Here is a 13266-nt window from a genome sequence, read left to right on the forward strand (position 1 = left end):
TGGCACCTGGCGCTCCACAGGTGCTCAGCCCATGTCTGTTTTCACTTGAACAACCGCAAACCTCTATGGAGGTAACGCAGTCTCCCTGGAGTGTCTACCTTCCCTGGAACCCTCCAGAATAAGTTTCCCTGGATCTTGCACTCACTGGGACACCTTATAATATTTTGTTTACTTTTAGTTGGTATGTTTTTGTCTGCATAGAATCCAAACTTTGTTAGACATGGAAGAGCACTAACACATCAGTCTACCCCATGACTCCCTTTGGCAGACTGTGAGAGAAAAGTAGGGTTTTTTTGAAATAGTGTCACAATCTAGCTGGCTATATTTGTCAACACAGGTCACTGCTTTCGAGGGTCTTTGACAGTGGAGTTCAGTGCTGTCTGGCAGACTTTCTAAACATGACCCCTTCAATAATCCCTGCCCCACCAAAAAACCCTCATAAACATTGAGTTTTCTTCTCTACCTGAGCAGAAACAAATCTCTGAGTGGATGACAGGAGTGGCCTATGAGAGGTCAGACAGAGAGGGAGTTAATCATGGTTACTGGGAGTCAGACTGCCTGGGGCTAAACCAGCCCTGGGCTTCCCTAGAAGCTCAGCTGGTAAAGAATCTGCCTGCAATGCAGGAGACATGGGTTCAATCCCTGGGTTGGGAAAATTCCCTGGAGAAGGGAACAGCTACCCACTTCAGTATTCTGGCCTGGAGAATTCCATGGACTGTGTAGTCCATGCAGTCGCAAAGAGTCGGACATGACTGAGCGACTTTCACACACACTAATCGAGCCCTTGGCTGCAAGTTCCTGAAAAGCTGGTCAAGCTTTCCACACAAAAGGCACTGCTAACCTGTTCTCATAGGACTGTGAGGTTCAAATGAGATGATCTGTGAAAAGGGCTTAACACTAGCCTGGCACACATCAGGGTCTCAAAAAATGTGAGCCAACATGGTACTAATGGTGTTAAGTGTTGTCATCTAGAGCAGGGGTTCTCAGCATCAACACTGGTGACCTTTGTCCCAGATTGTTCTTTGTGGGGGGCGGGGGGGCACCCTATAGGATGTTTAGCAGCAGCCCTGGCTTCTGCCAACTAGATGCCATTGGTGCCACCTCCTCAAAGATGATGACCAAAAATTTCTGAAGACTTTTTCAAATGTGCCCTGGGGAACCAAGTCCCCTGCGGAGAATGACTGGTCTGGAGCTGTACTCTCTGCCTTGGAGGTATAGATGGACACAACAGGAGCGCCTCAGGATCAAAAAAAAACCAAGTCGAGTTTTCCAAGAGGAAGAAATTCCACGTGGAGGTGTATGCTTCTCACTGCAGACATTTATTGAGGCCCTACTGTGTACCAACTAGTTTAGGTACTTTATATGTATCCGTTCATTCCCTTATGCCAGAGCACACAACCATAATATCTCATTTTGCAGATGAGGAATTGAGATACCAAAGGATTAATTCCACCAAGGTCATATGTCTCCTGAGATTAATTCCCTCCAACCCAAGGTCAAGTGCCTGAGAGCCAAACTCTGTCAGACATTGGAGCCCACGTTCTATCCACCACACCATGATGCCTCCCCCATGAGACCACATTTTGCCAAAGGGACAGAAGAGTCTTAGGAAGTGAGGAGTGGGTGAAGGGGGTGGTCCCAGGATACCTTGTATGGGGTGAGCCCAGGGCAGGCAGGGACCCCAGCTATGGCAGCCCTTGAACAACTGCAGCCTGACATGATAAGCCCAGAGCATGCTCACTCCTGCGGTTTCACTGCCACTTTAAATCCACAAGGCCACCAGCTAAACAGCATTAAACCACTCGCTGCTAGAGCTGATGTATTGGTTCTCTTTCATTTTGCACAGGAAACGTATGATGGTGTCTTTTAATTTGTCTTCTGAGGGGTATGGCACAGTAATTAAAATTTAGCAGCCCCAAGGGAAAGGCTCTGTTTAAAGACAAGGCTTAGTTAGACTGTCAGCTCTTAGCTGAGTGACTTGGGTACCAGGGGTCAGTGGAAGGAGAAATAGAGTGGGAATTAGCATCCTGGGTTCTCCATGCGGCTCTGATGTTCATGTATCCTTTCACTTGGAACAAGTCCCTTCTATGCTTCCATCATAGGTTTCTCCAACTGGAGAAAAGGGGCGACTGGATAAGATCAGTAGTTTTTAAATTTTATTATTTTTTCTTTGAACAAAATTTTATGCAGAACTCCAAGACAGGAGAGGAGCTGCCCAGAGTTAATGCTGGGGTGGAGGCCTTTGGCCACTATGCTCTTGTACAAGCAACAAACACCTTAGCAAAGAAGCAAGCATGAAAATGACTGGCCTCAAGTACAGTGCTGCCACAGGGCCTTGGCATGTACTGTTCCCCAGCCCAAAGCCCTTTTCTACCAACTTTTTCTCTCCATTCATGTCTCCTTTAAATGTCACCTCCTCTGAGAAGCCTTCCCTGACCATGCTCTCTAACGGCATCTCTTATTTTTCTAGCCCTTATTTATTGTTTACTTCATGGGACTTACAACCAACTGTAATGACCTTATTTACTTGTTTGCTTGCGTATCTTCACCAGCATGTGAATCGTCTGTCTTAACTACTGTATCCCACCACTAACCCATAACAGCCCCTTTGTGCAAATTAGAAGATGGCCCTTCCTCAAGACAGCCTTCTGTTGTTTGCTAGAAATGTGTCCTAAGAGGCTTACAAATCGATGACAGCTACAAAGTGAGGGCTGCCTCTTGAGTTGTGTAGGACACAGCCTGTGCACAGGAGCCTGGTCCACGCCCCCTCCCCACCCCCATGTCCAACAGGTAGGGGGTGTTCCGTAAAAACCCGCTGACCAATTGTGTGAGGTCTCTCCAGCTGCTCCCAGAACCTCCCTATGCCAGGACACATCCAGGTTAGAGAATGAAGCCTCTCTTGTTTTGTTAATTTTTTTAGGTTTTTTTTTTTTTCAATTGGAGTAGATGTGCTTTTACAGTGTTGTGTTAATTTCTGCTATACAATAACATGAACCAGCCATTTGTATACACATATGTTGTATCATATATCCCCTCCCTCTTGAGCCTCCCCCCCATCCCCCCACACCCCATGCCTCCAGGTCATCACAGAGCACTGAGCTGAGCGCCCTGTGCCGCACAACAGATTCCCACTAGCTATCTTGTTTATACACAATAGTGTACACATATCAATCTCATTCTCCCATTTCATCCCCCCACCACCCCAAGACCCTTCCTGTGTCCACACATCCATTCTCTCCGTCTGCACTCTGTCCCTGCCCCGCACAGAGGTAAATCTCCTGCGGGAAGAGCCAGAGGCAAAAGGGGGGCCAAAGACTGACGATCTGACTTCTCCCACAAAGGCCATGAGACGAAAGCCATGCTGAACAACAGCGGCCCGCGGTACAAACGCAGCAAGATCGAGCGGCGCATGAACAGAGACATCTTCTCCTGCATCGGCATCCTCTTCCTCATGTGCCTCATTGGAGCTGTAGGTATGGAATGTTCTGGAAAGAACAACGCCACAGGCATCTTCTGTTTCTTTTGTGCCAGTTGCCTCAACACAGAGCCTCAGTTTCCTTATCTACAAAAAGAAGTTAATAAATAAAAACAAGCCTACTCTGTATTTAACAGGGTGCCCATTCAGCCAAAATGCAGGTGACATTGTTCTGAAAGTTGTATGTGCCCTAAATCTTAGGAAGAGCATCTGGCATGTGTCTATTCAGGAAATACTTCCTGAACCCAGGCACCCCCTTACCCAGAGAGGGTAACAGATGAATCAATCACAGGACTGTCCTCAGAGAGCAGGAAGGTCCTCAGAGTCCAGCAGGAACAAGTCCAGCCAGAGAGCAGAATCAATAACACCATCTGTCACATTCAGTGAGGGCGGCACCAGGTACTGTGTTCCTTTCCTAGTGCTGCTGTAAAAGGTTAATGCAAATTGAGTGGTTTAAAACAACACTAGCTGATTCTGTTACATATCCAGGGTTCAGAAGTCCAAAATCAATTTCACTGGATTAAAACCAGGGTGCCTGCAGGACCAGCTCCTTCCGGAGACCCTGAGCTGCGGGGAGCAGCCCCTTGTCTTTTTGGTTTCTGCTGGCCACCTGGGTTTCCGCATTTGCGGCACTGGGAGATTTTCAGGACTTCCAGGTGGTAAAGAATCCGCCTGCCAATGCAGCAGTCGTAGGAGACTCCAGCTCCGTCCCTGGGTCAGGAAGATCCCCTGGAGAAGGAAATGGCTCCAGTATTCTTGCCTGGAGAATCCCACGGACAGAGGAGCCTGAAGGGCTACAGTCCAGAGGGGTCATGAAGAGTCAGACACAACTAAGCGAATGAGCACACACACACACACACACCTTCGTTTTCAAAGTGCCTTACTTCACATCTCCTTCTTGTCTGTGGGCATATCCCCCTGTGCCTCCTTGTTATAAGGACACTTGTAACACCATCATCAGGCCCACCCAGATAACCCAGGCTCCTCTTCGCCATCTCAGGGTCCTTCACTCAATCCTGTCTGCAAGGTCCCTTCTGCATACTCACAGGGCCCCAGGTTGAGTACACAGACACCTTAGGGGACAGCATTCAGCCTGCTGCTGGTGTTATGGGAGCATCAAGGAAGGAAGTCTTGCTGAAGCTGATTCTCACCAGAAGAGGGAGGTGGCAGGGACAGGATGGGGCCAGCAGCTGTGAAAGAAAAGAGACGACACTTTACCCTAAGGACAGCACAGACAAAGCACAGTGGCAGGAGGGAAAATCATTCTTTTGCAGAGGAGAGTTTGGCTATTTGGCAAGAGCAAAGCCAAGAATGGAACCCCGAACAGAGCAGGCTGAGGCCAGATCTACTACAGCCAATGCAGACCGCTGTGGGAGGAGTGATCCGGAGTTATTTCAGTCGATCCTTGGAGGGTAGGCAGGGCAGCGAGTACGATCCTCGTTCTTACTCTCCCGCTCTATGGCTCAACACTAAGGACGGTTCTTGACACCCTAAAGGAGGCCTTAAAAGAAGCAGGGAGGATCAAATTGAAGAACTCATATGCTGAGTCCAGAGCCCCCTGCTGACTCTGCACCAGGGAGCAGCTGTCTCGTTTGCTCTTCACTTGTTTCTATCAGAAATCGCACCCATCACTGTTGTTATACTTTATTTTTTAGAAACTATTTCTTTTTAATATTTATTTATATTTATTTATTTGACTGTGCCAGGTCTTAGTTGCAGCATGTGGAATCTAGTTCCCTGACCAGGGATCGAACTCAGGCCCCCTGCAATTGGGAGCACAGAATCTTAGACACTGGACCACCAGGGAAGTCCTCATCACTGTTTTTAAGACAGTGTCCAAGACCTAAAATGTTGCCCAGCCCACAAAGTTCTTATGTGTGACCACAGGGTTAGTCTTGTGCATGGCCTGGAGTTTTGAATGAATGCAGTTCCCACGGCACTCCAAGGGGGGCTCAAAGCTGGAAGGGCAGTACCTGCAGGGAGCAGAAGCCAGCAAACAAGAAAGCCACCGATTGGTTTTGTGGTCCATCCGTGTCAGCAGAGATGCTGCAAAACTCTTGGCTCTGTTTGGGGAAGGTTTTTTAGGGACTGTCAAACCGGGAAAGGACATTGAAGATCATGTCACTATGTCTCTAGAGAAAGGAGGTTAATGATTAAAGGGTCACAGAGTTAGACAAGATTCAGGCAAACCAGAAGCAGCTTGGAAGATTGTCCAAAATAAGAAATACTTTGAGAAAGTAATGGGGAGGGGCAGGATTCTCTTGTCTGAGAATAACAACTCATAGAGTGACAGGCCTCTGTTGGCACCTAACTAAAGTATAGCTCCTGTAGGAGGTGATGACTCACAAATGAGCACCATTCCAGGGCTATTTATCACACATTTACTTTACCAGCCTTCCCTGGTGGCTCAGCTGATAAAGAATTCACCTGTAATGTGGAAGACCTGGGTTTGATCCCTGGGTTGGGAAAATCCCCTGGAGGAGGAAATGGCAACCACTCCAGTATTCTTGCCTGGAGAATCCCACGGACAGAGGAGCCTGGCAAGTGAACGGCTACCCACTCCAGTATTCTGGCCTGGAGAATTCCAAAGACTTTATAGTCCATGGGGTCACAAAGAGTCAGACACGACTGAGCGACTTTCACTTCACTACTTTAATGTATGAAGATGGAATTTCTTTTTTATTTGTCTGGATTGTCTTCCCCAGACCTTTCTGATCACCCAGTACCCACCTGGGCTTCAGAATCCCTCCAGGCCTCCTCCAGGCAGCCTGCTCTGATTTCTTTTATGATCTCTAGCTCCTCTGAAAGCCAGTGATCCTTACTCTGTACCATATATTTGGCCCTTAACTTCACATCTATAAGTCTCCTTTATTCTGCTGTGTATGATGGTATTTGGTCCAACCTCTTGGGCAAAGAAGTATCTTAGGGTCAGGGTGGCATCCTTTTTGCCTTTTATTCTCTATAGTTTCTGTCCTGGAGCCAAGAGCATTATACACATAGGGCGATCCTGTTCTCATAGTAACCCCATAGGGAAGGTACTGCTACTAATTGATAGATAAGGATGCTGAGATTCAGAGAGCTCAGTGCCAGTTGCACTTATCAATCTGCACTTGATGGGTGTTGCTATCCCCATTTATAATTAGAGAAACAGAGAGTTCAGTCTGTATCTGAGGCTGTTGCTATGGGCTCTTATAGCATTCCAGGATCTAGCTCATGCCAGGTGAGATTTGTATCTTTACATCAGACTCCATGACTTGGTAGGGAACTCCTCAAAGACAAAAAGTAGGACCAACTCCTTTTTGAATTAATCAATTTTGGATATAGGGAAGGAGAGAGGCAGGGAGGAGTGAGTAAATAGAGTTGATGGATGGGTGGGTGGGTAGATGGATGGATTGAGGGATGGATGATTGGATGGGTGGGTGCATGAAGGAGAAAACAAACAAACTCTTGTCCCTTTCTCTATTTCCAACTCCTCTATAATAGGATTTAAACAAAATCTAAGTAGTCACCATGCTAGTCTCCTCTGCTAGGGGGAGAGATTGAAATGTAGGGTATGTGAAGGACCACTTAGAGCTAAATGAATACACACACACACAGTGTTATATAGAACAAGGATGTGCTCCTCCAAAGCACACTGATTTCTGGCAGTAGGTCAGGGACGGGCTGATGTGGTTGACCAATTGAAGATTAAGTGGAGCTTTTGCCTCATGCTTGGCTTTGCCTCCTCTCAGGTCACGGCCTCTGGAATGGAACCTTCACAGAGCACCCTCCCTTTGACGTTCCAGATGCCAAGGGCAACCACCTTCCCCTTGCCCTTGGGGGCTTCTACATGTTCCTCACCATGATCATCCTGCTCCAGGTAGGAGGTCCTCCCCATCTCGGGGCTCAAAAGACTAACGGCCAACACCTGTACAACTTTGCAAAAAAAAAAAAGAAAAAGAAAACTCAGTACTGACCCTGAGAAAGAACTAACTGGACTGAGATGAGAAAACATTGATTGCTTCTTATGGGTCTTTGAAGGTATTCGTATCTGGTATAATGTCAGGACCAGCCCTGCCTTGTGGAGGGGACCTTGGCCTCAGATAATAACAGAGGGAATATTTATCAGACTCTTGTAATTTAAAAGTAAGATTGCAACAGAGATCCACGGGTGCCTGTCCTGCCACCAGATCTAGAACTGGTGAACCTTCTGACCTGAGAACCACAACGGTAACACAGCACAAAGAATGAAAACTTCCGAGCCCCAAGCATTCAGAGAAAGAAACCGCAGGTTAGCATTGTCATATTTGTTAGGTTGAAGAAGAACCAGCACTATACATAGGAGAAAAGAAGGCAAAGGATGTAGACTACCTGTAAGAGAGAGGTAAGAAAGGCCCCTACTTATAGGTAAACACCTGCAGTGAGGTATAAAGAGATTTAAAAAAAAACCCTCAGGCCCAATAAGAATTACAGTCCATGAAAAGATAGGGGAAGTTGTAGTTTTGTTTTGACAAAACCCCATCTTTTTGAGTTCTTACAGTACTTGAGCATGTTTCTTGGCCCTCCAACTGGCAACGTTTTTCATTCATTAGTTCATTCATTCATGGAGCAAAGTAACCCTTTTTAAATATAAGGAGGAAGTCATGCTCTTCCTCTGCCCTGAACCCTCTGATGGTTTCATAACCAAAAGTGAAATAAATACAAAGGGAAATACAAAGTTCTGAGGCGACCAACAAGGCCTCATAACCAAAAGTGAAATAAATACAAAGGGAAATACAAAGTTCTGAGGCGACCAACAAGGCCTAAGTGATCTGGGCCCCACTCCCTCGGGGACCACATCTCTGAGCTGTCTCGCACACATGCCTGCTGACTCTCACCCCAGCCCTGCAGACACCCAGCTGCCGGCCCGTGCCCTGCCTGGAACATGCCTCCTCCCACAGATAACCTCAGGCTCACGCCCTTGTTTCTTCAGGTTTCAGCACAAAGGTTGTGGTTTCTGAAATATGCCCTCCCAGCCTTCACTCTTTACTTTATTATTTTTTTTCATGAGACTTCCCACCACTCAATATAGAATTTCTTTGTTTGTTTACTGGACTGGGAGGTCTTCAAGTCCAGGGCTTTTTTTCTGCTGCTGCTGCTGCTAAGTCGCTTCAGTCGTGTCCGATTCTATGTGACCCCATAGACGGCAGCCCATTAGGCTCCACCGTCCCTGGGATTCTCCAGGCAAGAACACCGGAGTGGGTTGCCATTTCCTTCTCCAGTGCATGAAAGTGAAAAGTGAAAGTGAAGTCGCTCAGTCTTGGCCGACTCTTAGCGACCCCACGGACTGCAGCCTACCAGGCTCCTCCGTCCATGGGATTTTCCAGGCATTGCCATTTGAAGGACCTAAAACAGCATTCAGTATTTGTGTGTGTTAGTCGCTCAGTCGTGTCCGACTCTTTGCGACCCCATGACTATATCCCACCGGACTCCTCTGTCCATGGAATTCTCCAGGCAAGAATATTGGAGTGGGTTGCCATTTCCTTCTCCAGGGGATCTTCCTGACACATGGATTGAACCCAGGTCTCCTACATTGCAGGCAGATTGTTTACCATCTGAGCTACATCAGTGGACAGTGATCAACAATAAATCTGAATAGAAAACAGACTTAGGATTACCAAAGGGAAAAGAGAGGGAGAGACATAAATTAGGAGTCTGGGATTAGCAGATACACACTATCATATATTGGAGAAGGCAATGGCACCCCACTCCAGTACTCTTGCCTGGAAACTCCCATGGATGGAGGAGCCTGGTGGGCTGCAGTCCATGGGGTCGCGAAGAGTCAGACACGACTGAGCGATTTCAGTTTCACTTTTCACTTTCATGCATTGGAGAAGGAAATGGCAACCCACTCCACTGTTCTTACCTGGAGAATCCCAGGGACGGGGGAGCCTGGTGGGCTGCCGTCTGTGGGGTCGCACAGAGTCAGGCATGACTGAAGTGACTTAGCAGCAGCAGCAACTACCATATATAAAGCAGATAACAAGAATCTACTGTATAAAGTATTATCAATATCTTGTAATAAACTGTAATGGAAAAGAACAGGAAAAAGTATATACAATGTTATGTAGAGAGAATGAAATCACTTTGCTGCACACCTGAACCCAACACGACTCTGTAACTAGAGCTCCTTACTCCTTCCAGCTCAGTCATTTAACAAGCAGTGGTGAGTGTCTACCCCATACCAAATATTCCTGGCTCAGGAAGGCCTATGTGTTTTTCAGATTCTCTAAGGATCCCAAGGCAGGCATGAGGTCACTGAGCTTTAATTTCTCAGAGAAAACCCACTGCGTGAGCTGACCTGAGCTTTTCATGAAATGCTTTTGCTACTCCATCACTCAGGAAGGTCCTGAGATGGCAGACCAGCCTCTTTATCTGACACAGTGGGACTCAATCTCCCCACAGATACTGATCCCAATCTCCCTGTACGTGTCCATTGAGCTGGTGAAGCTCGGGCAAGTCTTCTTCCTGCACAACGACCTTGACCTGTATGATGAAGAGACTGACTTGTCCATTCAGTGTCGAGCCCTCAACATCACTGAGGACTTGGGTCAGATCCAGTACATCTTCTCCGACAAGACGGGAACACTGACCGAGAACAAGATGGTGTTCCGACGTTGTACCATCATGGGCCACGAGTATTCTCACCAAGAAAATGGTACGAGGGGGCTCCTGGGGGCCCCATCCTTCTTATAAAGAAATCACCCCTGCTCTCCTAAGAGAGTGGTGATTAAAACCCATTCTCCTGGCTCTCGGCAAAGGCTTAGTGGCTCTGTTGGAAGTAGCTTCCTGTATCCCTGCGGCCTCCTTGTCACAGATCAATGCTGTTCTTATCACTTGTAAACTTTCATTTGCTCCTGAAGGCTATGGGTAATCTCCTGTGTGGTAGCCCTCCAGGTGGTTGATCTTTGTCCTCAGTGGATCTTTGCCTGGTGTAATTGACACAGAGGATTTTTACCTGTCAGGAATGCACTGAGAAGATGTCCAAATTATGTTCCAGTCCTGCAACCAAAGTTTAGGAATTTTTCAGGTTACCTTACCTGACAGGACAGGCCCAGGTGGAAGCGCATGGGATACAATCAGGAAATGCCCTCCGTGCTAACTGACCTCTTGGGGTTCACTGACACAAAGCTTTGCCTTAGGGGATGTGGCTAGAAAATGCCTGGATTATCATCTTGCATAGACTGAAGGTGGCTGATACAGCTGACTGATCCCCTTGGTTCCTTCCCCCCACAGCACACGTGTCCGCACACACACACTCACACACTCACACCACTTCTTTCATTCTTCATTGTTTTGAGTGGGAGGGATTAAGAAAGAGAAAAGAGAAGGTACCATAGGCAGTCTAATCCCCTTTGCCAAAGTGATAACCAGGTACATGGGAGCTTCTAATCTTAATAATTACAGCTACCATTACCAATACTTAGAGTATGCTTATCACTTTTATATCGTTGTATATTAAGTCTTTTATACATACCATTATATCATTAAGTCTTCAAAACAATGAGTTGGATAGTTTTTATAACCCCTAATTGAGGAAGTAGAGGCGTGGGTTATGCGAAGCTCAAAGTCACATAGATAGGAGGTAGGAGGGCCAGGATTTGAACTTGTGTGACCAAGTTGTACCCCACTTTCACCAGTCAGGGTAACCAGCTATCTGTAATCTAGAGCAGCATAATGTTCTTACACCATGCTCTTTTAGCTTCACCCCCAAAGTCTACCATCTCCCCAGCCATGATCTGGCTGAGGTATGACTGAGGCAATAACAAGATTCCTTTCTTGCAGCTAAGCGACTGGAGACCCCAAAGGAGCTGGACTCAGACAGTGAAGAGTGGACCCAATACCGGTGCTTGTCCTTCCCAGCCCGAAGGGACCAGGGCCCAGCAACAATGAGGGGCCAAGGAGGGTCCCAGCCTCTGAGGAGGAGCCAGAGTGCCCGTGTACCCATCCAGAGCCACTCACGACAAAGGTCTATGGGGCGCTGTGAAATCTCACAGCCCTCTGTGGCCTTCAGCAGCTCCATAGTAAGTGCCTGCCTTTCCCTCTTTGAATTGCAAGTGACCTTTCTTGAGGAGAGATAGGGGATGGTTCCAGGGCATGAAAGAGAAGGGTGTATAAACCCTGAATTGCTCTCAAAATGGCAGCCCTTGGTCTTGTTTGTAATCTGTATAGGTTTTGCATGTACGAGTCTGTTAATTTCAAATGTTCAATGTCTTGACATTGAGAGATTTCGAAATGGAATTAGAAAAAGTCTCCTCACTAAGCCAGTGTTTCCCTGTGGTGATAACTGATTTGAATTAAGAAGTCTGCACTCCCCAGGTTGGGTGTGCCATCCTCAGCTCATCGTGTCCCCCACTCCCTCTCTCTATACGCATCCCTGCACTGAGGCTCAGCAGCAAGTTCACTATGTACATTTTTCCAAAATACAGTTGATAGGAAAGAGAGATATCTGACATATCCATGTTTCTATAAAGTGGAAAAATGAAAGGTGAACCTATAAGGCTTACAGGATTCAAGAAAAATGGGAGAATGTATTTATTGTGATAATCAGAGAGTCTTAAGTTGTTATGAAGCAGAGGACATCTCTGTCAAATTTACCCAGCCCACCTCCTTCTCTTAGGCTAACTGCTTGGCCCCTAGGATGTTGAACTTTGCAAATTTGGGGTTTTCTGCATATGGTCCCCTCACATTCGATCCACTGGGACAGTTACCATTAAACATCTAGGTAGCATGAAGACACTGAGTTTGTTCCCAAGATGAGGCAGCATGCCCTAGAAGCCAAGGCCAGAGCCAGGGCCTCTGCCTCCTGTCCCATTCCACTGTCCTCTGCATCAAGCTCTTCCTCTAGGGAACACATCATTCAGAGTCATCAATACTTACAGAGAAGGCCTCAGGGACCCCTGGTAGCTTGAACAAGACACATATACTCACAGAGGGACCGAAAGTGCTATCATCCTGTTAGAGCATTAGATTTTCAGAATGATCATTTTGGTAAATTTCACTCGTCTTTCATTCCACTCATTATACACATACACACTCACACACACAAACTACATGTGTTAACATTTTTGCAGTCATCATATACATAAATTGTAGCTGCTGCTTTTTTGGATTCTGACATGATATCAAAAGCCTTTTCTACATTGCTAGCTAGTATTCATTACCCAGGACTGTGTTTTCTGACTGTGACAGGAAATTCTGTGAGTCTGTATCTTCTGGGTTCTTGTTTATCTAATTTAAGTACAAAGTTAACATACTTACGTAATTATATACTGCATGTAATAATGTACATTCTGTGCATGTATGTTATTATCATGCACATAAACACAGTAATAGCAAGGATAAAAAATAGCAATGTGTTAAGACATGTGATATTTACAAACCTACAAAAAGAATGATCCATTGATGACTCTGGGAATATTTTGGTTTTTATTTTTCTTTTTGATTTTCCCAAAAGAAGTAACAATAGGATATGCATATTGTCAAGTCTTTCTCTGATATAATTCCGTCCCCTCTGAATGGAATCCTCTTCCCCCAGCTCTTTACCTAAATGTTTGGACAATGGATTCAGTGAGTTCTCTTTGGGCACGGGAACTAAATCTTGCGCTGCTGGAGTCTTTTGGTTTCTTCCAGTTCTGGATACCACAGGCATCCTGTGTATCTGAGAATGTCTCCTCCAGGAGAAAAAGGAAACTTTCCTGTGTAGATATCAGTTGGGATATGCAGATTCATTGGTCCCTGTTCAGTCTCACAAATTTCAGAGCCCAGGAAAA

General features: G+C 46.4%; 1 protein-coding gene across 1 annotated transcript in view; it reads left to right on the forward strand.

Annotated features, from left to right (window-relative positions):
• ATP10B (ATPase phospholipid transporting 10B (putative)) overlaps window positions 1-13266 on the forward strand; it is a 316381-nt gene that overhangs the window by 228192 nt on the left and 74923 nt on the right. Inside the window, exons 7-10 of the mRNA XM_027545764.1 lie at window positions 3342-3473; window positions 7207-7334; window positions 9899-10151; window positions 11279-11517. Of these exons, the coding sequence (XP_027401565.1) occupies window positions 3342-3473; window positions 7207-7334; window positions 9899-10151; window positions 11279-11517 (752 nt within the window). The remainder of the gene's footprint in view (window positions 1-3341; window positions 3474-7206; window positions 7335-9898; window positions 10152-11278; window positions 11518-13266) is intronic.

This window comes from Bos indicus x Bos taurus, chromosome 7 (genome assembly GCF_003369695.1).
Source record: "Bos indicus x Bos taurus breed Angus x Brahman F1 hybrid chromosome 7, Bos_hybrid_MaternalHap_v2.0, whole genome shotgun sequence".
NCBI lineage: Eukaryota > Metazoa > Chordata > Mammalia > Artiodactyla > Bovidae > Bos > Bos indicus x Bos taurus.